At 36.2% G+C, this 26,470-nt stretch overlaps 2 protein-coding genes across 8 annotated transcripts; one reads left to right on the forward strand and one right to left on the reverse strand.

The window, feature by feature from the left end:
* Positions 1–609: 609 nt before the first annotated feature.
* Positions 610–20,270, reverse strand: rnft2 (ring finger protein, transmembrane 2). Of its 5 annotated transcripts, XM_081364652.1 has the most exons (12): positions 19,551–19,737; positions 17,863–17,940; positions 17,689–17,752; positions 16,107–16,480; positions 14,313–14,435; positions 14,014–14,090; positions 13,206–13,306; positions 12,227–12,380; positions 3,670–3,819; positions 3,366–3,431; positions 2,309–2,410; positions 610–1,456 (listed from the first exon to the last, which is right to left on the reverse strand). In XM_081364652.1, the coding sequence occupies exons 4-12, from the start codon at positions 16,318–16,320 to the stop codon at positions 1,322–1,324; spliced, it is 1,122 nt and encodes a 373-aa protein (XP_081220778.1). In that variant the 5' UTR covers positions 16,321–16,480; positions 17,689–17,752; positions 17,863–17,940; positions 19,551–19,737; the 3' UTR covers positions 610–1,321. The 5 variants fall into 5 exon arrangements, with proteins under 5 accessions (XP_081220778.1, XP_081220774.1, XP_081220776.1 ...); XM_081364648.1 differs by lacking the exons at positions 17,689–17,752; positions 19,551–19,737 and adding an exon at positions 20,204–20,270 and having other exon boundaries at positions 16,107–16,474; XM_081364650.1 differs by lacking the exons at positions 17,689–17,752; positions 19,551–19,737 and adding an exon at positions 20,024–20,147.
* On the forward strand, positions 19,647–26,254 carry spring1 (SREBF pathway regulator in golgi 1). 3 transcript variants are annotated; one of them, XM_081364653.1, is made up of 6 exons: positions 19,671–20,329; positions 21,750–21,906; positions 24,093–24,244; positions 24,835–24,861; positions 25,507–25,620; positions 25,725–26,254. In XM_081364653.1, the coding sequence occupies exons 1-6, from the start codon at positions 20,237–20,239 to the stop codon at positions 25,806–25,808; spliced, it is 627 nt and encodes a 208-aa protein (XP_081220779.1). In that variant the 5' UTR covers positions 19,671–20,236; the 3' UTR covers positions 25,809–26,254. The 3 variants fall into 3 exon arrangements, with proteins under 3 accessions (XP_081220780.1, XP_081220779.1, XP_081220781.1); XM_081364655.1 differs by lacking the exon at positions 24,835–24,861 and having other exon boundaries at positions 19,671–20,107; positions 20,189–20,329; XM_081364654.1 differs by lacking the exon at positions 24,835–24,861 and having other exon boundaries at positions 19,647–20,329.
* Positions 26,255–26,470: the final 216 nt, after the last annotated feature.

A 26,470-nucleotide genomic window follows, 5' to 3' on the forward strand; every position in this document is an offset into this window, starting at 1 on the left:
GTAAGTGACTATGCCATTCAATATCTGAGCTGTGATTTTGTTTCTTTGTGGTTTTATGAGATATTTATTACTTTGATTGTCCTTAACACTGTACTCTTCTCAATGGAAAGCATATTTATACTGTAGAATGATTTTAAGTGTATTTGAACTTGATGTTGTTTACAGATGAAGACAAATCTTTTTTTAGGACTTTTTATAAAGGGCTTCTGGCTTGATTGTTTGTGTCAGTGTTAATATAGAAATGTGACATGAATGAGATTTCATGCGAAATGTGAATCAAAGGGCATGCTACTGATGTTTACATAAGCTACAATCTTTTATAGTTTACGTTACTACCATGTGTTTTAAACATGTTTACCTCTGCTATTTTGATATTGTGAGTTTTGTCATTTATGAAAATAAAAAGGCTTTAAATATACAGCAGCAGTGTTATTTAAGTTTTATGAATATTCTGAATTAGTTTTTACTTTTATATATTTACTGTAGTTTTCATGTTCATTTTAGGTTTCATTTATTTTGATTTCAGTTTTTATTTATTTCCAGTTAATAACTTTAGTGCTTCAATTTAAATTTATTTCAGTTTATTGACAAGACAACATTTCTAATTTTAAGTTTTAGTTTTTCACCAAATATTTCAGTTTTATTTCAATGAACAGCAATGTTTTTAACAGTTTTAGACTTATTTAAGGATAATAACCCTGACACAGACCACTCTTTTAAATGTCATAATGAAACAGATAGCTCTAGACATTTAGGCAAATGAACTGGGCTGAAAAATAACTTATTCAGTATTATTAATAAATGTAATTATTAATTCACCATCACTGTTTTTTATCATATTACTGTTGTCATCATTTTAAATAAATAAACCAATGAGACGATAATGATTTTACCACAGTGAACTCGCTTACATTTCCCATGGTTAACTTGCTCTAAAGCTTTATGTCTTGTGAATTTTCATTTTAATAAACAATTTAGACCATTGCAAAAAACAGTTGACTCTGGATTAAGTTTAATAGCTTGGATAAAACAAAAAAAGTGTTAAAAAACAGCTGATTATCATGCTTAATAATGATAATATTAAAATTTTTACTTGTTGAAAAGCATGTGTAAGAAGACGAAACACACTTTCAACTCTGCTATCAGACATAATGTAATGCTATTGTACATTCAACAATGGAACATCTTGTCCCACTTCCCTACAGTACACGGCCATGTTTCATCATATGACATTACGAACAGCAACGTTTTATGCATGGTGAACATGTTTCATCTGATTCAACTGGACCAGAAAACCTTTGTCATTCAGCTGGGTGTCCGTTCAGTAGATCTGAAAGTGTGCGGACGTTGTCCCATCCTTCCAGTTACGCAGACTTTCGACCACTGCAGACCGGCACAGCGGACACGTTCTCTCGCGGTCAAACCACAGGCATAAACACTCCTCACAGAACACGTGCTGCAGAAAGACAACACATTTACCACACAGGAACTCCTTCAATGCGGTTTAAAGAGCATCTCATGAAGTTGAGAGTGTGCAGATCTGTTCCCATAAATGTTTTTTAAAGTGGTACTTCACTGCTGGCAAAATGGGCTTTCAATAAAACTTGGCTGCCTATACAGTAGAAAGGCAAAAAAATAAAAAATAATCGGAGAAAAAAGGATGTTGTCTTCCCGTTTGTCAAATAGGTAGAAAAAAAATCAACATCCATAATGCATTGGTCATGTTACTGTCCAAGGTTACTCCCAGTCTGCTATGAATTTAGTTAAATAGCGCCTTGCTTTAGTAGGAAATACTTCTTGGCAAACTTTTAGTCATAATGATGTGAACTTGTATTGTTCCTGGGTGCAAGAATTCAAAGAGTAAACGTTTAGCAGGAGTGAGTTACTATTGATTTCCAGTGAAGGATCCAGCGTGTTGTAGGCAGTGACTAAAGGCTGCAAAGAATTGAAAATACGGACAGAACGCCGAGAAGGAAAATCTAAAAAACCCCTGTGTTTGTAGTCATCATTTCAAACTAGATGACAATGAACAGAGTTTTAGGCCAAACAGAGAGGAGGGAAAAATTAATGAAACTTATGTTTTCATGAAAGCCCCGGAGCTGTCAAAAGTGGACTTCAGCTGACAAATAAACGTGAATTTCTCAGTCCAGGTAACACGGAGAATGAGTGAACATTGTTCATTTGCAACTGTAACAATACAAAGCGGGTTGAAAATCGGCGAAGTTACACTTTAATAGTTTCCTTGGTCACTGTACTGGTCCTGTAATATGTGTAATATTAATGGAATTAGTGAGTCATTGTCTGTTACCTGACAGAGCAGTGCGATTGGCTCTCTGAATTCAGCCTGGCAGATTGCACACACATCCCCAGCCTCACTGCACTGCTGAGAACTGGCTCTCGTACCGTAACTCTGTGAAACACATGCACAGGCATTTATATAAATAAATAAAAAAATACAGTAAAAATAGTAATATTGTGAAAAATTATTACTATTTAAAATGATTATTCCTGAATTTTCAGCATCCTGACTCCAGTCTTTAGTGTCACATGATCCTTCAGAAATCATTCTAATATGATGATTTGATGCTCAAGAAATATATCCTATTGTTATCAGTGTTTGGGCTTTGGGCACTTGTGATCCATATGCAGTATTTCAATCACTAAAAACAGCGGGACATTGGTGAAAAACACTTTAAGTGCCTTAATGTACTAAAACAGTGATAAGATCAAGTTCAGTATTCACCTAATTGATGATGCATATACAGACAGGCAGATGAGCCCCGAATATGAACGCAATGTGCTAAATGGTTAAGCGTCTTCTTTATAATGGTTTTCTTTGGAGAAATGCTTAACGAGAAACTGTGCATTGTGTTTATATTCTGGGTTCATCTGCTTGCCTGTACATAGTTTGCATCATCAATAAGGTGCATGTCGAATTTGGTACCAGATACTCCTTCAATATTGTTTAAAAGAGCATCTCATGAAGTTGAGAGTGTGCAGATCTGTTCCTATAAATGTTATTTAAAGTGGTACTTCACCGCTGGCAAAATGGGCTTTCAATAAAACTTGGCTGTTAATATCACTGTAGTACATTAGTACTTAGTACAAACCTGGTCAAATTATTTTGTCTATGTTTTTTTTAATATTTTTGAATGTTTCATAAAGAGTACATGCCATTTATTATAACGATGATGCACATACAAAGTAACACCCCAAAGAACCAGAAGCCGAAACATTTCTGGAGCATCTTCAGTGACATTTCCAAGTCAAACTACTGTTATTTATTGTTATACATATACAATTGTTATACATATTTGTTTATTGTTCACTTTAATAAATGCCTAGACAGAGGACAAAGCACTCACCTGTGAGCTACAGAGAATGGCGAATGCTTTTCGAATGCCAGATATTCTTCCACACAAATCAAATGACTGAAACGATACAAAATTGCAAATTTAACGCCACACATACACACGTACAGAAAAGATCGCCTGAATAATACATTTTGAAAGGCTCTGAAGTGCAATACCACATGAAATTTAGAAAAATGAAGTTTGAAAAATATAACACTGCAACAAAAGAATCAAGTAAATAAAATAAAAAAAAACACCAAAGGAGAATGACATCAGCATTAATGTTACATGGAAAAGGCAAGATCAGATAGACTACCTTGCAAAGACTGTAAATGATAATCAGCGTTGCCCCCAGGAAGTAGCTGCTGGACGGATCTTCACCCATGATGTACTTGTACCAAAGCTGTATGGGAACCAAAGCTCTGAAAAGTTGACTCAGCTCCTCTATGACCAGATAAAACTTCCCCTGAAAGGTCAAACACAGATACAGATCTAGATTCAAACCTCTCAAACTAAACCCTTGATAAAGACTCAGAGTCTCTGTCCAGATATGAATGAATTCTTCTGAAGTGGTGGAGCAGGTCAGATGTCAGACGTGCCCACAAAGGTTTCAAATGATTTAAATCAAAGAAAAGATTCATATTAGTGCGTCTGCTTTTCAGATCTCTAATCAGTGTGGTAGCTGGTGTGAAATTGCTAGACTGTGCAATTTAGCAAACCGATAACAGGATTGTATTGATCCATGACCAGGACTTTTAGTTCAATAATTAAAAAACAATCATCTGAAACAATATACTTTCAGTATCATTTATCCCACAAGCTTCATAAATGTAATGGGGTTTTATACATAATGTGTAACATATTTCTCTCTCTCATATGTATATGTATATGTATATGTATATATATGTATATGTATATACAAATATATATATATACATACATACTGTGTGTATATATATATATATATATATATATATATATATATATATATATATATATATATATATATATATATATATATATATATATATATATATATATATATATATATACACCATAATATATATTACAGGCTAATCATAATTAAAAAGTAGTCATATGAAACAATTTACGTACTTACAAAATTATTTATTTACATCATATTCATGAAGCTATTGTGATAAATATGTTTTTTCATTGGATAAAACACCTAGCATAAAATTAATAATAATAACAATAATGATACACTGTTAATTATGAGGAGCCTGTATGATTAAATAAACCTTTAGTGGACAAATTTATAATAATAATAATAATAATAATAATAATTATTATTATTATTATTATTATTTCTTACTTTCCACTAAATGTTTATCAGATAAAGCAGCTAGCATAATAATAATAATAAATTCCGCTGAACGTTTATTTAATCATACAGGCTCATCGTAGTTACAAATTAGTCATATGAAACAATATACTTATGGATAAAACAGTAATTTAATCATTTAAAATTATTATTATTATTATTATTATGCAGTACATTTTCAATAAATAATAAAGTCTTAACATAATTCAAAATGAATCATCTGAAACAATTTACTTACACATACATATTCATATTCATGAGGCTTGCAGGATAAATAAATGTTTTGTTCATTAGATAAGACAGCTAGCATATTAATAATAATAATGTGTATAATATTATTATTATTATTATTATCCACTAAATGTTTATAAACCCAAACAGGCTAATTTCACTATGATGCTTGTAAGACTTCCAGCTATGCCGGCCAACTGTTAAACAACACCTTTACAAACTGAGCGCCACTCAAGCACCGGCATGAGATGACAACACTAAAAAACCACACATCCTTCCTCTAGCTGAATTTGAACATGATCCCAGTCTTATCTCATCTGTTCGTTCATTAACTGTGAACATCTTACCCTCAAGCTTTAAAGATGCTGTGACATGACATGGGGGGGGGGGTCCTTCTACCGAAAAATGGCCACAGTCCAGCGCTCTGCGCTCTCTTGGCAATTTACTGCGCAGCAAACAAAACTGGCAGAAACGCAGTACACCTGCTACCCACATAAAATATAACAAGCCCACCCAACTCAATCTCTAATCATAACATTTTCAAAGTAGCGGGATAACAGTAAATCTCATCTAACTTCAGTGTCAAAGGGCAACACTTTCAGGCTGAACTACGTCATGCAACGAAGCCTCTGCGTCTAAACTGATAGAGAACAACAGGATAGAATGCTTCAAATATACCTAACAAAGCCTCTTGCTTAAAGCATAGACAGCTTTATTGCTTATCAAGACAAAAACAGCCCAAGAAAAAAATGACAAAAATACACCGGATATTTAAAATGCTTTGCAAACATGCCCCCATTGTGAATTCTCTTTTTTATCCATTGTATAAAATTCATTATAATTCATAATTTTCTATTATAGGCTTTTTTAGTTGGGTTTAGTGCCTCTGCAGACACCGTAGTGACCTATAACTGTCAGATTATACGTTCGCTGTCTCAGAGTCGAGTGTGGCTGAATGTGTAGCTGATATGTGGTTTTTGATCAAAAAGCCTAAAATCAAGTCTGAAAACACTGAACATGAAGGAAACCAACAAAAATAAAACTTGAAATGGTGATTACACCAACATCTACGGTGATGGTAGACGGTAAAAAGCTGTATAATCCAACACAGGGACAAGACACAAGTATTAAAAAACTGTTCAGGCAGAATATTTATTGTGTTATGATATTCATAGCTACTTTTGTAACTGAAATAAGTTGGCAATAATAGATGTCAATTATACAATTAAATTAACATCTATAATTGTATATAGTGATAACTTGGTACAGAACCCATATTATGCTTTTTCAAATATTAACTTTCATGCCGTTTATAATATAGCTGTTTGTGAATGTAAAAGGTCTGCAAAGTTTTAAAGATCAAAGTGCACAATAAATAAAGTTATTGTCTCCTACTTGACGCCCTCAACAAACGGTAGTTGTAAGCTGAGACTGGAAGAGTTCCTATCCTTCATCCTTCATATCACTGTGTATCAAGTGCTGAGGAAGCCTCAAGAGCTGAAATTCAGATTTGGTAATGGCCGTTTAGTTTCCGACAAGCGCTGCGCTGTAAGCAGTTACCAATCACAACAGACTGGGCTGTTTGACCAATCAGAGCAGAGTAGCTCACGGAAAGGAGGGGCTTAGAGACTGAATCTTTGAACAAACCGTTTTCAGACTCATTGAGTCTGCCAACTCTCACTCATTCAATTGACACTTTTCACACGCTCTTGCGCCACACATCCATTTTTCTAACACAGAGAAAAATCGCGAAGCAAAGAGGACAATGACACCGACAGACTAGACAGACTAGGTAACTTTTGATATTGAAATAATTCTCAGCTCTCAGATCCTATAAATTTTATTACGAAATTCAAACAATAGCGTTTTGGCGCTTGCAAATGTGACGTTACAGATCGTGGTCGTGAACCGAACATCTCTTAGCCTACACATAGTAAATAAAAATGAATGAACAATAGGTGTGTTTAAAGATACAGTACAACTTACCGAAATGTTTATGCCTCATACTTAATATCGATCGATTAGTGTTTTTTTGTTGTTGTTTTTTCAACTTGGGAAAGAGGTCAATAAAACAGCTGGAGAACAATGTGTCACATAACGTTATATTTATCCCAGGAAAGCCATTCGATAGCATGTTAGTTGGCTAGAGAGGGGAGAATTTTGCTAAATATGTGCACTATATTAAATATTTATTATATTTTTATTTATCATTAAAATGATAAATGATCACGTTGTTATTATAGCCTAGTAAAAATCACATTATATTTAATTTGAGTTGTTATTTTTAAACTTTAATAATAATACCAGATGACAGGGCTCTCTGTATGTTTACAGCATTATTTAATTTAGTACAAAAAATTTTTTTTAATTTGAAAACACTGTGCATTTAGTTGTTGTTGCTAGTTTGAGTTGAGAAATACACATTTCAGTAATCTGTGCGTGCATTTTCCTTGAGAACCAAGCAAGTTGACTCATGAAACCATTTGTTTATTATATCGCATATTGCAATGCCAGATTAATGTCTGAAGTCATAATCACCCACATCAAGTGCTGACTGCCTGACACTAGTCACAGCACAAGATGCATAATGACTTGTTGGACTCCACCTGACAGCGATTAATCACCCTGTTGGGGAGCTTGCTAGCTGACTGACGGAGATCTGTAACCTCCGCACGCAAGCAATTCATCTTAGCCAGAGTCCCTGCAGCCCTGTATTCGCTCACACGATTAGACAAACTGGAGCTGGAATTCATCCAACTACTGAAAAGTTGGTCCAACTGCATCATGGGGGAGCAGCTCATTTCCTCTTAGTCTTAACAGCCGTGTCAGTGACTTCAAAACAACAATAAAGAAACAATTATCAAACACAGGTGGAGGTTCTCAGGGTGGGAAATGGCTTAATTTATTTAAGGGCAACATCAGATTTTTTCTTAAAAAAAACTTTTTTCTCATATGGGAGGCAAGGGTTTGAATCTGACCCCCATTTCAATATACAAAATGCTGTATTCAAGTCATGTTATGATGTTTAAGATTTTCTTTTAGCTGCAAATTTAGAGAAATACAATTAAAGAAATAATAGCAGGAGCAAATTGATATTGGTCATAATCAAGTGTTAATTGTAAATGTTGACAGTTCAATTAGGTTGTATGCATTTAGAGTACTGTAGATGAGGAAACGAGATCAAGCTTGGAAGAAAATAATACTCAATTAGTTGGTTAGTGAAGCACTATTGGCCGACGCTGGTCATGTGTGTGATGACCCAGGAGCTAACCAATAGTGAGATGGCGTTCTGACGTAGAACCCAGAAGCGCTGCATTGTTTACACTACGTCAACGTTGGAGAATGATGTGGAGAGATTGTTGAATAAAGTCGTTTTTTTTTTTTGTGTGTGCACAAAAAGTATTCTCATCGCTTCGTAAGGTTAAAGGGTTAGTTCACCCAAAAATGAAAATTCTGTCAGTAATTACTCACCCTTATGTTGTTCGAACCCCGTAAGACTTTCGTTCATCTTCGGAACACAAATTAAGATATTTTTGATGAAATTCGAGAGCTGGATCACTCCTCCACAGGCTTATGGACACTATAACTTGCTGGCCCAGAAAATGTATTAAAGACATTGTTAATATAGTCCAAGTGACTCCAGTGGCTCAATCTTAAGTTTATAAAGCGACGAGAATACTTTTTGTGCGCAAAAACAAAAAAATAACGACTTTATTCCACTTTTCATTTCCTTCTCTCTGGGCCTCGAGTTTTTTTTTACGTAGTGTAATAGCGTAGCGCGTCTGTGTTGCACGTCACCACGCTTCACACATGACCAGCGTCGCCCAATAGTGAGCCTACGTGGTGACGTGCAACAGACGCGCTGCGCTTAAACACTACGTGAAAAGACTCGAGGTCCAGAGAGAAGGAAATGAAAAGTGGAATAAAGTCGTTATTTTTGTTTGTTTTTGCGCACAAAAAGTATTCTCGTCACTTTATAAACTTAAGATTGAGCCACTGGAGTCACTTGGACTATATTAACAATGTCTTTAATACATTTTCTGGGCCAGCAAGTTATAGTGTCCATAAGCCTGTGGAGGAGTGATCAGCTCTCAGATTTCATCAAAAATATCTTAATTTGTGTTCCGAAGATGAACGAAAGTCTTACGGGGTTGGAACAACATGAGGGTGAGTAATTACTGACAGAATTTACATTTTTGGGTGAACTAACCCTTTAAGTGTTCAGTCTATAGACGCGCAGTGTTTCTTTACAAAGTGACATCGCCAGCTACTGCCCGGTAAAAAACTGTAAAATCAGTAATACTGTCAAATGTTATTATAATTCAAAATACTTTTCTATTTGAATACAGTCTTCAGTGTCACACGATTCTTCAGAAATCATTCTAATACGCTGATTTGCTGCTCAAGAAACATTTCCTATTATCATCAATGTTGAAAACAGTTGTGCTGCTTAATATTTTTGCTGAAACTGTGATGCATTTTTTTTTTTTCAGGAATCTTTCTGAATAGAAAGTTCAAAAGAAGCATTTATTTGAAATATAAATATTTATAACATTATGAATGTCTTTACTGTCACTTTTGGTAATGCTCACATATCAATTAGGAGTATCAAATTATTAAAATAGTATTACAATTGCACTATTCTGCCCATAGAAATTTATAATAAAACAAACAATCATTTTCTATGCATCTATGTTGGTAGTAGACAACAAGGCCACACGCTAGGTTTTGTAACAGGATTATTGATTCCTCAGTCCTCATATACGTGTGCACTGAAGTGTTATGGATGGTGTGAGTTCATACCGACATGCACAGGCTTGCTGAAGCAATTATGTGAGAGGTTATACTGACATGTATGGATGCATGTGTATGTGTTGTGTCTTTGTAGTTGTGGTGATGCTGGGCATGGAAAGTCAGCGGAAAGCCTGACACATTGACCATGACATCATTGCCTGAAAGAGTGCCACCTGGGCTTGATACAAGAGGTGGAAAGTGTGTGTTTGGTTTCAGGGGGTGGGTAAGGAGATGACTGGGAGTTGAAGATAGATGGAAGTGTAATATGGGCAGGAACAACAGTAAGTTCCTGGAACAGAGCTTCAGAGGAACAGAAACTGTGCAAATCAGATTATCTTAGCAGATGTAGATGCAAGGTGTGTGTTTGAGTCAAACAAACGGTTCAAAGCGGATTGCACATGTTTGATTATTCTATGTTATAGAGAGTGTGATGTGTTTACAGAGCGGTTCTTGCTGTAATAGACTCATACTGTCACTCCAATGAATGGGTGATTGTGTAAGAGCGTATGTGCGTGTCTGTGTACATGCGTGTTCCTCAGAGAGATGACCTCATCCCAGCCCCAGTGGGCCAATGAGCTCACACACTGCCTTCATAGCAGCCAACCACACAGGCAGGGTGGCACGGCACACTATTTTGTTTTTTTCACCTTAACTTGCCAGTTGCACCCAGTTTGAACTGGTACTTTGGAACTGAATGGAGCTACCGGGGATATCCTCATCTCATCATGCAAGAGCTGCACGGTTAACCGTTAAAAGACCACAATCTCGACTCAAACACTCATTCCTAAATGACAACGATTCGTCTATGTCTATTAAACCTTTGACAAAATCACACGAGAAGATACAAATCTGCATGGGCGCTGCTGCTGACCTAGAGAAAGCAGTATGAAACAGCTTCACAAACAGTCTTTATAACCACACAGCATCGTTATTTCGGTGTAACACATATTTACATTTTCACAGAAGTACTGGGATAAAAGTTTATATCTTGGATATAAACACTGATGTCTATGGGAGTGAACAAAATAGAGCAAATCCTTTTGAAAGTAACTTGGTGCTTCTAAATAACGATTGTATCATTTTTTCAAATTAATTAAACATTTCACATAGACTGCATCAATTAACATTGTGTCAGGACTTCTAGTAAATTACATGTTATTTTGTTTAGTTGTCTCTTGTCTATTCAGAATCGTGGGAGAATCGTGATCTCCATTTAAAAGAAAAAAAAACGGATTATCCATTTATCCAGAATTTATCCAGTAGCTCTACATCATGCTAAAACTCTAAAACATGAAGACTTCAGAGATCCAATTTAAACTGCGTTTTCTAGGATGTTTTATTTGCCAGAGGCTTGATTTAAAGTCCATAAGCCAAAAAAAACAAGAATGCATTACAAACATGTAGAAGAATCAAACATTCATTAAACAAGGTTTGCTTTTTGCTGTAGTTTGTACATGTATATACTCAACAAATCATTTGCCTCAATTTTTTAATTGAACAAACTCTGAAATTAAGTAGATTTTAAAAAAATTATCTTGTACTACACAAACATGTTAACTGCAAATTAATTTAAATGTTGACTAAGCTAAAGTCATACAATTTGTTTGCATAAACATCGTGTTAACTCAAATAATTTATAATTAGCCGCTAGCTAGCAATAGCACACTTGCATGTGATAATATAACAAAGAGACCATCACCTGCATGTGCTTAACATCCCATATACATTCACTGCGTCTGAAATCAAATACTTCCTCCACTATATAGTATGCAAAAAATAGTATGCCAAAAAAGTAGTATTCAAAAAAAAAACAGTAGGCAAAAAGTCCCCTGATGATCTACTACTTCTGCCGATATTCTGAAGTACGCACTTTACTATCCCATGAGGCCAGCTATATTTTTGCAGTCCACCCTTGACCTAACTACAGGGTCTACTCTTCACCATAATGGTAACCCCTGCAACACTGCAACATATCAGAAATCCCTTCACAACACTAACACATCTCTCCCTATATTCATCTTGTGCAAAAACACACAAAATAGCACTTCATTTCAATATTTACTCACCTTAAGCAGTCTGATGCAAAGCATGCTTGGAACTAGAACTCTGTTGTACTCATTCAGTTTAAGTTCAGCTTATTAAAATAAGTTATTGAGTTCACTTAACCTTTTTCTATTAAGTGCAATGAACTTTCAGTAATATTTGAGTGAAATAAACTCATTTCATTTGGTTAATTTCATTGTTCGGGTTTAGTGTGCACTGTGGTTTAACCATACAGTGTGGTTTACAGTGTGCAGTGTGCATTACGCCAGACTATTGTGAAAAGATTCATATATATATATGCCATTCTGCTTTATAAATACCAGTATGGGCATCAGTTAGTAAAAATGACATATCGGTTGACCAATATTCTGATGACATTTATACTGTAGAACTGTAGTATTCGACTTGGTACAGTACATTGAAGAAGAGTAATGTGAAACATGGTAAATTGTCATCTTACCCTGGATTTGAATGCGAGGATCATTTTAGGGAGGAACAGTATGAGGCATTTGAGCTGGATGGTGAAATATTTCAGCACAAAATCTGTTATTCCAACAGCCCAGATCAGGTCAAAGAAATCAAAACTGTTGATGTTTGGCTTAGCAAAAATAAGGCTGGGGAGAAAAAAAAACGTTTTTTTTTTTTTGTTTGTTTTTTATATTGTAATTTATAAAAATATAATTTAACTACAAATAATGTGATTTTATAATATACATTTTGAATATTTATTTAGGATATACTACCATTCAAAAATGTGGGGTCAGTAGGAAATTAATACATTTATTCAGCAAGAAAGCGTTAAATTAATCAAAATAAATACATTCATAATGTTACAACAGATTTATATTTCAAATAAATGCTGCTCTTTTAAACTTTCTACTCATCACAGCATCCTGAAAAAAATGCATAAAGGTTTCCACAAAAATATTAAGCAGAAAAACGTTTTCAACAATGATAATAATAAGAATTTCTTGAGCAGCAAATCATCATATTAGAATATTAAAGTAATGATGCTGAAAGTTTCTTTTAAAATATATTAAAATACAAAACAGTTATTTTAAATTGTAATAATATTTCACAATATTACTGTTTTTACTGTATTTTTGATCAAACAAATGAAGTCTTAGTGACCCCAAACTTTTAAATGGTAGTAAATAAGAAATAATAACGAACAAACTACTAAAAATGAAAACAGTGAATGCTTTAATTTAAAAGCTGGTTCAAATGTGAATAATGAAAAATGATGGAAAGCTAAATACTCACAAATGCTGATATACACAAACATAAAATGAGAGATCACGCTGCAAAATGACAACATGGAGTAAATGAAATTTTTCAAACGTATAAAGCAAAAAACATAACATTCTTGGAACATGCAGGATAACATTAAAAATAGATGAATGTTTGATACACATAATCAGTTACAATAGTGACTTTACCTGTTGTGAAGTTCCTCAACACTGAAGGTGTAGTACACATATACAATGTTGCCAGCGAGAAAGATCATAATCCAGAGAGTGGTAAACACAGATCTCTCCTCCTGAAAATACATCCCATCACAATGACACGTACAGCACGTACAAAGCAGAACAACTGGTCATATATGAATTAATACAGCAGTGTCATTCTGGCTATAGGAACAAGGCCTAATTAAAAAAAGAGTAACGTTGAGAGCACAAGATCATTGTGTTTACACTCATCAGAGAGCTAGTTGCACATTACACTGGATATAATAAGAAAATTTTACACAAAAAAAAATATCACACACAGGACCTTTATGAAAGCAGTTATTTAGTAGAAACTTTCATTACAGTACACACATTACAAGGAAAACCCCACTGTAGTGACTCAATACTGTGACTTATCACTGCAGTGACTGTATACACTACTGTTCACAAGTTTGTGGTTAGTTTGATTTTTTTTAATAGAATTGAATACTTTTATTCTGCAAGGATAAAAAAAATCAGTTTTGACATCACACGAAAACATTAAAAGGGCAAATGCAAATGTCTTAGTGTATATGAGCAAATGCAGAAACCAGAACAGCCAGTAATTTAAAGGTATAGCGGAGGATTTTTTACTTCCGGGTGGATCACCTATACTATTGGTCCTCCTAATTGTCAATCATTCTGGTGAATCAATCAAACTTTTCAAAAAGTGGAGAGGGCGGGTCTTATCTAAAATTCGGAAAGATCCTCCGCTATACCTTAAACTAGAGTATAAAACGATGAATCAAACATATCTCACCCGTAATGCCACCTGATGCTTCAGCGTTGAGTTAGCAAAGGCAAATGTGCTGATCATTCCAATGCAAATAGCGATTCCTGAGAAATACAAAGAGAATCATGTTTCAACTTGCATTTTACATATCTTCTGAAAAACAATGCACAGTAGTTATTACATTTTATATATATTAATTATCTTTGGTCCGACAAAACATTAGTGATCAGTTGCTCTGAATTGCATATCACAATCTCAGTGATAACAGCTGTGATTTTGACTCGTGCATTCAACAGCGAAGGCAGCTCACAGTGTACTGAACCTACCGAGCTTGTGCTGAAAGCAGACTTTAGCAAGGAGAATGAGAATAAAAGGGAATCCTCTCTGAAGCCATGTGACCACAGCCTTGAGCTCAGAGAGAGCAGGAGAAGGTGTAGAGGCATCGTCACCTGCGAACAGGCAGGTATGTGAGAAGTTTTGAGGTCAGTAATTTTTTATAAGAAATTAATACTTTTATTCAGTGAGGATGCCTTAAACGGATAGTTCACCTAAAAATAAAAATACTGTCATCATGTTCCACAAACCTGTATGAATGTCTTGGGATGATAATGATATTTGGGAGAATGTTTGAAACCCATTGACTACCATAGTATTTTTTTTTCCTACTATGGTAGTCAATGGGGCCCAAGATCTGTTTGGTTACCAACATTCTTTAAAATACCTTCCTTTGTGTTCAGCTGAACAAAGACATTTATACCGGTTTGGAACAAGTGGAGGGGGAGTAAATGATGACAGAATTTTCATTTTTGGGTGAACTATCCATTTAAATTGACATTCATAATGTCAAATAAATGCTGTTATTTTAAACTTTCTATTAAAGGAATCCTGAAAAAAGTATCATGGTTTTCACAAAAATATTAAAGGGTTTTGACATCGGACCTCATTTTTAAGTCAGCCTGGTTGTTATTCATCAGTGGAGAAATTTTTAAAAAAAAATTATCCAGTCCTTATATTTGGATAGTTAGCCGATGCTAGGCTAGCGCGAGTCAAGGGTAGATGTTAGCCAGCCATTAAAAACCGTTTTACCCACTCCACAGTGCACCAAACGCAAATCAATTATAACACTAGACTATCGATGCAAATGTCCGTTGAGAGAATAATGTTAGAAATCAAACTTACCTTTCATCTCAATGATCCCAAAGGAACTAGTTTCTCAGCAGCTGCGGAATTTTACTTTGCCCCAGTTAGTAATGCGGCAAAAAGTAAACACAGAAAAGAAGCGCACTACAGTGTGTGCAGTACATGTGTGTACCGGCTCACTCTGTTGCCTAGGTAATCAATATCACTCCGCTGCTGCTGTAGACAAGGCTTATGATTACAGGGAACAAATTGTAACTAATGCAATGTGATGAAAGGTAAGTTTGATTTCTAACATTATTCTCTCAACGGACATTTGCATCGATAGTCTAGTGTTATAATTGATTTGCGTTTGGTGCACTGTGGAGTGGGTAAAACGGTTTTTAATGGCTGGCTAACATCTACCCTTGACTCGCGCTAGCCTAGCATCGGCTAACTATCCAAATATAAGGACTGGATAATTTATTTTTTTTAATTTCTCCACTGAAGAATAACAACCAGGCTGACTTAAAAATGAGGTCCGATGTCAAAAATCCCGAACCACCCCTTTAAGCAGCACAACTGTTTTCAACTTTGATAATAAGAAGAAATGCTTCTTGAGCAGCAAATCAGGATATTCTAAAATATCATGTGATGCTGACAACTGGAGTAATGATGCTGAAAGTTTCTTTTAAAATATAAAACAGTTATTTTAAATTCTAATAATAAAACGGAAGTGTATGTATCATTACACTATAAATTGTTAATGACAAGTCACCTTTATTTATATAGCGCTTTATACAATACAGATTGTTTCAAAGCAGCTTTACAGTGATAAATAGGAAAAAAATGATTCAGTGTTGCAAAAAGATTTCAATTCTGCTGTAAAGCAGCTCTAAAAACACAATAGTAAACAGACATTATTCAGTTGAAATCAGTTCAGTGTTGATTCAGTTTGGTTCAATGGATCATGTGGTCCTTGGTGTTGTGAACACATCTCTCACCTCCATCATCTCTGCTCCCGTGCCTCTCAGCAGAGGTGGCAGCATGCAGGAGAGAAGAGCGGTGCTGGCCGGAGTGATGATGAAGATGGTGGTGATGATGATGGTGCGGAGGAGGGCGGGGAAGATAAGGTGGGCTCTCCGTCCGGTGAGAGCTTTCGTCCCTTGAAGAGGACGCCATCTGAATGAAGACGTCCGGTGGAGAACCCAGAACCATTCCCGCAGACTGGAAGGGAGCTGAGGACACGTTCCCTGCAGAGACGCCCACCAGACCAGAGAAAAGCTGCTGGGGCGATGTAGGAGAGTCTGGCTTCAGACAGTCAAACACTCCTCCTTCATCAAGACTACTCTCTGAACCGAGAGTTTGACTCCTGTTCCTGCAACAAGACAAGAAAGCAGTCTCACTCTGCATTTGCACATATTCGACTGAATCAGTAGCAGAGTTTTTTTGTTTTTTCGAACATTGGGCTTCAATACAACTACATAAAAAATTCAGTGTGCTTACATGGAAGTGTTATTTTAACAGATAATTATATTGCGTGTAAATGTAAATATTAATATATATTTGTTAAATAAAGCATTAGCTAACATAAACTAACAATGAGCAATGTATTTTACAGCATTTATTAATCTTCAATAATAGAATTTAAATTATTTATTTGTTTGTGTTTACAGTGAATTAATCAACTGATGTTAACAGATACAGCTTTTTATACAATTTTAAATGTGTATTATTGATGAAATTTACATTAACTGAGAATAATAAATGCTGTAAAAGTGTTGTTTATTGTTAATTTATGTTAACTCTGTAAAGCTTGACATGAAATAATAAAAAAGTCAAATAAAAAATGAAGTGGAACAGTTCATTGAACCTTTAGACAAAATATTTGATACATATTTGATACATCTGGCTTTTATGGCTTATGTAGTATGATATAGGAGAATATACATGAATTAAAAAAAACCAAAAGTTAATTCAGAGGCCCAATCGGGGCAGAATTTTATAATTTGGTACGGTTGCTGATATTTATATGGCCAAACAGTAAGATGAAAATCTGACAGCTTCTCATGAAAATAAATAAGATTTTTATAACAGTATAGCAGACTTCTTACATAAAATACACATAAATATAAGTTGTCACTCTATATCCGCCAATAATATTTCTTAGTAATATCATATTTAAATTCTTAGAAAAAAATATTTTCTAGAAAAAAACAAGGTATGGATAATCAAGTAACCCTAAGTTGCTTCAGTCCATCATGTGTTCATCTTCAAATATTACTAACAACATTAAAGCTATTCCTAAATTCACGGCAAAAAGACACATGAACCAAGACCTCAAGGTGGACATATTTACAATTATACTACTAAGCAGACACTTCCTTGCTAAAACAGTATAGACTATCACTATCAGTCAGATGACAGAAGGGATGTAGGAGATTGTGTACAACAGGTTTTTCAGCAAAGTTTTGATTATGTTATTTAGAGGCCTTAGAAATGTGCTTTATAGCGTTAATTAATGCAGTTAACAATTGTTGTCATGAAAGCTCAGTGATTTAATTCAGTAACAATACCTGAACTTACTTGTCAAGTTACAGAGACTTAACAGGTAAAGCTTGCTGACTAAGGATGGTTCAGGCTAGAAACCCTGGAGGGACAACCAACATCAAACACAAATGCTGGTATCCTGATAAAATGATGTTTTAAAATCAGACTTAAAACTGTAAAGATATTTAGAGTATATGAGTAAAACCCAACCTTTCTGGTGGCATGCCCTCGGTGTTGCTGCTGTGGCGTCTCTGCATGGCACCCGCTTTATCACCAGGAGCTCCAAAACTAGGGTGAAACAGGAAGTACGTTTGCAAAAGAAACACAAAGTTACGATTTAAGAAAAATGTACATAAAACAATTCAAATAAAATTGCGCAAAATGACATTCTATAGAATAATTATTTCGATAATAGAGCTATTTCAATTACTTTTGTTTGATTTGTTTATTGCAAACAGCGGAAAGTCTGTAAATTTTGCTAATAAACATGATTTGAAATGGAGTTTGAATAATTTCGATTACAACTGTATATAAGAGACGACGGTTCAGAGAGGACTTCATTTCTTCTGTGGAAACTCCACACTGGAAACTTCTCTAAAATGGAAAAGTTTAACAGCTAATAATGAGCCACTTTCTTCCATTAAAAAAACAAACAAAAAAAACTTCACACTCCATGAATGACATTTTAAGAAAAAAATAGCAGGTTTTGCACTATATTCCTACATTGCACTATAAGCGATGTATCTTTATGCGAGGAACAGGCTGAAGTTTCATTATTCGCTGAAAATGACAGCAAAAGTCACCTTTCACTTTTATTATGGAATGCAGCTTAAACATACAACTATGAATAACTCCTATTATGTTCCTCAGAACAAAGAAAGTCATATGCATTTCGCAAAATACAAGGGTGAGTAAACAATGACAGAAATTTCATTATTGGGTGAAGGAAAGATAGATCATTTCTGACCATGAATTACATTACATGAATGTGTGTGTATAGATGCATGTAGATAGATAGAGCTCATTTATTGCAAAAGATAGATAAGCATTTGTTACAGACAGACTATGATAAACATTTGAGACAGACAGACAGACAGACAGACAGACAGACAGACAGACAGATAGATAGATAGATAGATAGATAGATAGATAGATAGATAGATAGATAGATAGATAGATAGATAGATAGATAGATAGATAGATACTATGGTAAGCATTTGTTACAGACAGACACTATGATAAACATTTGACAGACAGACACTATGATAAACATTTGAGACAGACAGATAGATAGATAGATAGATAGATAGATAGATAGATAGATAGATAGATAGATAGATAGATAGATAGATAGATAGATAGATACTATGGTAAGCATTTGTTACAGACAGACACTATGATAAACATTTGACAGACAGACACTATGATAAACATTTGAGACAGACAGATAGATAGATAGATAGATAGATAGATAGATAGATAGATAGATAGATAGATAGATAGATAGATAGATAGATACATACTATGGTAAGCATTTGTTACAGACAGACTATGATAAACATTTGAGACAGACAGACAGACAGACAGACAGACAGATAGACAGATAGATAGATAGATAGATAGATAGATAGATAGATAGATAGATAGATAGATAGATAGATAGATAGATAGATAGATAGATAGATAGATTACATTTCTATGTTGTTACTTTTTTTATTACAGTTGTGTAGTAATATCTATAGTAACTATAGTATTTTAGGGCGAACTAATATTTCTACACTTTGGAACAAGCCATGAATGAACATGAGCCTGTCAGTGATGAACAATGTTTTTTTTTTTTTTTTTTTTTTCGGTTTAAACGGCCATCTAATGTCTTAGAACGAGCAGAATTATCTTACCTTCATCGTAGCTTGCAACAGAAACGCACAAATGAATCTTTAACAACTGTTTTGCGTGATATTTTTAAACATAAACCCTAAAATTGTGAGAACATCAGTCAGTGATGTAGACTGCAGAGCGGATGTGAAACGATTTGTTTCCGGAAGTACACACGGTGGGCAGCCAATCACGACGTCGCGTTGCCCCGCATTTCCGCACGGAGAGAGCTGTTGTTGTACAGCCTGATCTCTGCAACTATAAGTATTTAAACAATTTACGATCTAAACAAATAATCTCATCACAATCCTGTGATCGTGCACATTAGATTAGATTATTAGATTAAAGACGCGCGCGTTTCAATCGGGTTGACAACAATCTGGTTTTGTTTGTGATTTTGCAGCTACATCTCTCAGAATGAGATATATATTAATGTATAACTCTCCATCCAGAACATTTCATGCATAAAATGGGTTAAATGTCTATACAAACTTACTGTTTGTCCAACTAACGACGGCAATCGATCTCTACTGGCGGCCTGTGTCATATAATATTCTTCACGCGATCACAGAGAGTGACAGTGAGTGTATTTGATGGCAGAGATGTGTTAGATGAATCAGCTGGATCTCTCTGTCTGAGATCACTAGTGCTGTTTATTTAGCTCCATCAAATCTACCTGGACCTGGTGCACATCCAGAAGAACGCCTCCATGGTGTTCCGCCGGCTCTTGCGCAAGCGTTGGGTCCTGGGTGTCGTGTTCGGATTGTCGCTCATCTACTTTCTCACCAGCACCCTCAAACAGGTATGTAGTGTAGTGTAGTGTAGTGGGGTCGTTGATGCTGTTGTGTTGCTGTGTCCCCACTAGGGAGGAACCAAGATTGATAGTATGTTCGACTGTTTTTCGAGTGTTTCTTTGTGATAAAAAACCTATATAGTGCTGCCAAATAAATAGTTTTTAGTCCTTCTCTGCAAAACTAAAAATATACCTAATATACACCTTGCACTTCTGGAGACTCCAGGACAGTAGGTTGCAGGTCTGCAAACTGGTGGCGCTGGAAGGGTTCCTGATGGTTTCCCACTTAATTCTTAATTCTTTTGCAGTTAACATGTGTCTTTTTTTCTCCACCTGGATTTGTCTGACCCAATGAGCATTTCACTGTCCAGTGGTCATGCCTTAAAGGGATAGTTCACTTTGAAATAAAATTTTGGTATGTTTTAGCTTACCTCAAGGGCATCCAAGATGTAGGTGTCTTTTTTTCCGCAGTAGTTTCAATTTTGACATTTTTAGGTCAAACCGTTCTTGTCTGTCAGTCGTATAATGCAGGTCACTGTCTCAAAGAGCATGCACAGAGTCCAAATTAAAACAATTCCCCATCGTCCAAATTAAACAATTCCCCGTCGTAAGTACACATTGATGGCCTAAGACATGAAACGAGTGGTTTGTGTGAGAAAACGAACAGTATTTATATCGTTTTTACCTCTTATACACAGCCACGTCCAAGTGATCTGAGGGCGCGCGCGCATCCTGGTGTGTGACGTGTGCGCAGACTGGTGCATAGAAATATACACTAGATGGCTACGGCAGTTCATTGGAACGAATGTCTTTAAGGCGACATCTAGTGTATATTTCTATGCACCAGTCTGCGCACACGTCACACACCAGGATGCGCGCGCGCCCTCAGATCACTTGGACGTGGCTGTGTATAAGAGGTAAAAACGATATAAATACTGTTCGTTTTCTCACACAAACCACTCGTTTCGTGTCTTAGGCCATCAATGTGTACTTACGATGGGGAATTGTTTAATTTGGACGATGGGGAATTGTTTTAATTTGGACTCTGTGCATGCTCTTTGAGACAGTGACCTGCATTATACGACTGACAGACAAGAACGGTTTGACCTAAAAATATCAAAATTGAAACTACTGCGGAAAAAAAGACACCTACATCTTGGATGCCCTTGAGGTAAGCTAAAACATACCAAAATTTAATTTCAAAGTGAACTATCCCTTTAATGGCAATTTCTAGAATTGCATTAGTATTGCATCCTTCTCATGGGCATGTAATCATTTTTGACCTTTCAGTCTGAGTTAAATCTCTTTTTCGGAGTCTTTTAACTAGCTTGACCAGCAATAGGCCCTTGCTCATCTCAACACCTGAGAGGAGACGAACCATGTATTGGAAAAGGAATGATGTTCTGTGTGTGACATGTGATGTGTACAGGAGGAGCGAACCATCCGGGACCGGACCCTCCTGGAGGCGAGGGACTCAGATCACCCCATCCTGTGGAAGGTCAAGTTCATCCTGGGCAACAGCAGCAGGCAGATCTCACAGTGCAGAAACTCAATTCAGGGAAAGAGCCTTCTCACTGATGAACTGGGTAAGTGATCATCCCCTCACCACCTTGGCCAAATATTCACAACAAAGCCGTTATGCATTAAAGGTAGGGTAGGCAATTTCGCAGAGGCGAGCAATAGCAAGCTAGCTTTGAAAGGATGAGATCCCACCCTCCCTTCAGTCCAAAGCCATGCCGCCTTCAAAACACATGAACGCACACAGCAGAGTCTGCACAGCGTCACGAGAGACGTCATGAAATTACCTCATGTCTAAAAGAATATAACTTTACAATAATATTGAACGTAAACAACTTGCAGAGCTCTAGTTGTACCACCTGACAACTGCAGTTAATTTCAGCACTGATAGAGTTGACCTAGAAACGCATAATCCGAGGCTGAGGACGTGAACAGCTCCGGGTAGAACGCCACGGGTTGCCATCTAGTAATTACGATTACAACATGGTGTGAACGCAGCATAAGCTCGTTGTTTTGGTCCAGGAGGAAGTGTAAACGGCGGCTGCTGTTTGTTTATTGCGCTCGGTGACTGTCTACAACCCTCACTGTGCAAGCAGGGTGCATGGAGGTATTGAAATACATATGTGGACAGCTAGGATTATTCGGACTGAATGCAATGATTGGACGAACGTTTTTTGGTCCTGGGACACAGAAGATATAGGTTAAGTACATGTTTTAATATTTAGACCACTTCTATTAATTGCTATCAGGATGTGAAAAGAGTTTCAACCAGTATCACAAAATTGCCTACCCTACCTTTTAAAGAGTGTGCTCTGTTGCAATAACTGGTGTCGTTTCCATCCTTGAAACTTGTGCTGTGCAAATTGTTAAATATTGGGGTGAATCTCAAGAAGCAACGTCCGAGTCATATTTCACCCCCACAATCAAAAACAAGAACATGTAAAGAAAATAATGTTTTTTTTGTTTTTTTATGCACATTTTGCCCCAGTTCTCACTAACCCAATGCAACTTTGAGGGTTTTTAATAGGGATTCTAAATAGATTGTCATTACTTTAATACTTATCCCATTATTAATATTTAAAATCTGCAATCTGTAAAATGCAGTTTTTCTCATTATTTTTTTAAATCAGTGTTAAGATAGTACAGTATTAAATACATAAATTAATATATAATTTGTCCATTCTGCGGTTAATGAAAATCTAGCAGAAAATGTGGTTAATTATCATGAAAATTGTGTCAAAATTCAAAAATCTTAAAGGTTGTATCAGTGATTTCAGGGCCCAAAAAATGATCACATTCATCTAATCTTTCCTAACGATCCGCTAGCTGCCCGCCCCATAAGCATGCCGTCAAAAAACGTGTCTCTGTAGGCAGCCTAGGCTCTGAGATCTGCACACAAAAACAATTGGTTTCACCAACCACTCAAAACCAAAACAAATAGTGTTCCAACCAATCACCGACAGGGGGAGGGTGTTGTGAGGTTTTGCGCCAGCTTCTTCTTCAGCTCCGACTTCGCATGCAGCCGTGCACGAGCACAAAACCTCACAACACCCTCCCCCTGTCGGTGATTGGTTGGAACACTATTTGTTTTGGTTTTGAGTGGTTGGTGAAACCAATCGTTTTTGTGTGCAGATCTCAGAGCCTAGGCTGCCTACAGAGACGCGTTTTTATGACGGCATGCTTATGGGGCGGGCAGCTAGCGGATCGTTAGGAAAGATTAGATGAATGTGATCATTTTTTGGGCCCTGAAATCACTGATACAACCTTTAATGGTACAAAAAAAATCATACTAATTATTTTAGTTTTTCGTTTGGTTTTGTGTTGAGGTATGACTTGGACACGTTCTTTAATTGTGAGATTCACCTGATTTTGGACTACAGTTTCATAAGGTGATCGCATCATTGCATTTGTTCATAGGTAGAAATTTCCGAGTGGCACTTTTAATATATTAGTTGAGGGAAATACAGGGCCGTAGCAATTTTAACTGGATTATTATTGCTTTTGTAGAGCATTTTGCTTTTTTATGGGATTGCATTTAAAAATAGATGAGGAGCGTGACTGTAAAGTATTGGGACAGAGAGGGGAGAATGTGAAGTGATGCAGGCTTTATAATGACACTCACATCCACTAACCACGCCATGTTTGATGTGCGGCTCCTTTTTTCAAACTGTTAACACGTCTCTGGGCTTATGTGTATTCACATGTATGACCAATGTTCCGTTTAACACAGACTTTCCTTTTTTTTTCTCTTCAGGTTATGTGTGTGAGAGGAAGGATTTACTGGTGAATGGATGTTGCAACGTTAATGCTCCCAGCTCAAGCCAGTATGTCTGTAAAAGCTGTCTGGCCAATGGATGCTGTAGCATCTATGAGTTCTGCGTTTCCTGCTGCCTCCAGCCTGACAAGGTATCTTCATTTTTATTACTATTCATAGTGTCTGATTTACTTTTAAACAGTTCAGTAATGGATGAAAATCTTTTTACTAGAATGGTTGTAATCAGGGCCCAAAATTAACTTTATGTTCATTGTCGAGTGAGAAAGTGTACATTCATTCTGTAATAATAAGGAATTTTTTTTTTGTATGTCTATTAAATGCTTTCATCTGCCACAATAATATAATGTACTTGGGTTATCGTAGGGGGCTTTTCTCATCACATATCGAATATGTGATTAGTGTATATGATATATTAGTATTATTTATATATTATTTTATTGATTTATTATATATTTAAATTGACTGATGTTATTTGTATTTATTTAGAATTATTATTATTTATAACTTATTTCATTGTGTGTGTGTGTGTGTGTGTGTGTGTGTGTGTGTGTGTGTGTGTGTGTGTGTGTGTGTGTGTGTGTGTGTGTGTGTGTGTGTGTGTGTGTGTGTGTGTGTGTGTGTGTGTGTGTGTGTGTGTGTGTTGTGTTTGTTTGTTTGTGTTTCTATCCCGGTGGGGACTTCAACCTGAATGCACACGGACTCATGGGGACTCGTGTCACAGTGGGGACCTAAATTGAGGTCCCCATGGGTAAACAAGCTTATAAATCATACAGAATGAGTTTTTTTGGAAATGTAAAAATGCAGAAAGTTTTCTGTGATGGGTAGGTTTAGGGGAAGGGTTAGTGTAAGGAGATAGAATATACAGTTTGTACAGTATAAAAACCATTAAGTCTATGGACAGTCCCCACAAAGATAGTAAACCAGACGTGTGTGTGTGTGTATACACAGTGAAAGTGGTTCTATTTTTTTTCCCTATCTCACACTTGTGGCAAACAGCACATGCCACTAGGTCATTTGCAGTGTCATACAGTATCCAGTCTTACTGTAAAATGCCACTTCAAAAATTATTGAGACACACTGTGGTTTGTATTTTCCATTTAGTGAGCACAACAGCAGAAATGCGTTGCAACATGTTCTGAAGTTGCTCATTTTTGCTCATTATGATTGCATTATCACGCAGTTACTAGAAAAAAATATATATATTGCATAATGCTAAATATATATGTTGATGTTGATGACACTATCCTGGAAAAACATGTAAAATCTAAAAACAATTCTACATTTATGATGACTAGATGTGCGTCACTTAACCGGAATACGAAAATCAGGCCACCCTCGTTGGAAACTCCCCTCTGACAAAAACTCTCTCTGTCTCCTGCTCTCTTCCCATCAGCAACCTCTTTTGGAGCGTTTTCTAAACCGAGCCGCAGAAGGGTTCCAGAACCTCTTCACTGCAGTGGAAGATCATTTTGAGCTGTGTCTTGCCAAGTGTCGTACTTCCTCATTGGTGAGCGTCACACACTCTCTATGTTTGTTTATTGCGGATTCAAGCTTGTTTGTGGCGTTCCAGACCAGAATACATGAAAATACCCTGCTATTGTCTTGTTTCAGAGCGTCCAACATGAAAACACCTACAGGAACCCACAGGCGAAATACTGCTACGGCGAGAGTCCACCAGAACTTCTGCCAATATGACTCTGTTTTCGAATTGTTTGCCAGCGAACCAACTTGGAATAATGAAGGAGATTTCTTGGAGGTCTTCTCAGGGGTCCCGATGGGCCAAAATGAACAATAATCTGACTGCACAATCATTAAGACTTAATACAGACTTTACACTGCATATGTGCATAGTATCTATTTTTACCTCATCAGTGATGAACCTCATCAACGAGTCCGCCCATTTCTTTTTTCTGCTAAGATTAGGCCACATATGGGTAGCCTGGCTAATTTTATCTTTGAGTGGGATTCCAGAAAGAGTCATCGTGGTGTTGCTTCACGTTAAAACACTCATGGAAACAGTGAAAGCACCTCAGATGATTCGACAGCACCCCTCACACCCAGGGTCTGTGTGAGCTCAGATTTATGTGTACGACCAGCATGTGAACTACTATGTTACTTTAATAAAGTAAATGTGATTGGGACACTGATGACTCCATTTCCACCGACATGACAACATCCTCATTGTACAACATCACTACTGGTATTTAAGAACAACATGCTATCTTTCTGACAGTATTGTTTTTATGTTATTCAAAGCGCATTATGATAAGTGCTTTGCTTGTTACATATACATGCAACATTTCAGCCGTAAATAAATTATAAATGTTTGCTAGATTGTTAATTTCCTGTCTAGCAAT

This window comes from Scardinius erythrophthalmus (genome assembly GCF_964197995.2).
Source record: "Scardinius erythrophthalmus genome assembly, chromosome: 5".
NCBI classification, from domain to species: domain Eukaryota; kingdom Metazoa; phylum Chordata; class Actinopteri; order Cypriniformes; family Leuciscidae; genus Scardinius; species Scardinius erythrophthalmus.

Excerpts from the sequence above, each read along its gene's own strand:
- spring1 (XM_081364653.1), top strand. The coding sequence starts at position 20,237 with ATGGTGTTCCGCCGGCTCTTGCGCAAGCGTTGGGTCCTGGGTGTCGTG. Across the intron at positions 24,245-24,834 it reads GCTGCCTCCAGCCTGACAAG|TGGGGACCTAAATTGAGGTC; the intron begins GTATCTTCATTT and ends CTCGTGTCACAG. Across the intron at positions 25,621-25,724 it reads AGTGTCGTACTTCCTCATTG|AGCGTCCAACATGAAAACAC; the intron begins GTGAGCGTCACA and ends GTCTTGTTTCAG.
- rnft2 (XM_081364648.1), bottom strand. The coding sequence starts at position 20,238 with ATGGAGGCGTTCTTCTGGATGTGCACCAGGTCCAG. Across the intron at positions 14,091-14,312 it reads CTGCTTTCAGCACAAGCTCG|GAATCGCTATTTGCATTGGA; the intron begins GTAGGTTCAGTA and ends TGTATTTCTCAG. Across the intron at positions 3,432-3,669 it reads TCATTTACAGTCTTTGCAAG|TCATTTGATTTGTGTGGAAG; the intron begins GTAGTCTATCTG and ends GTATCGTTTCAG.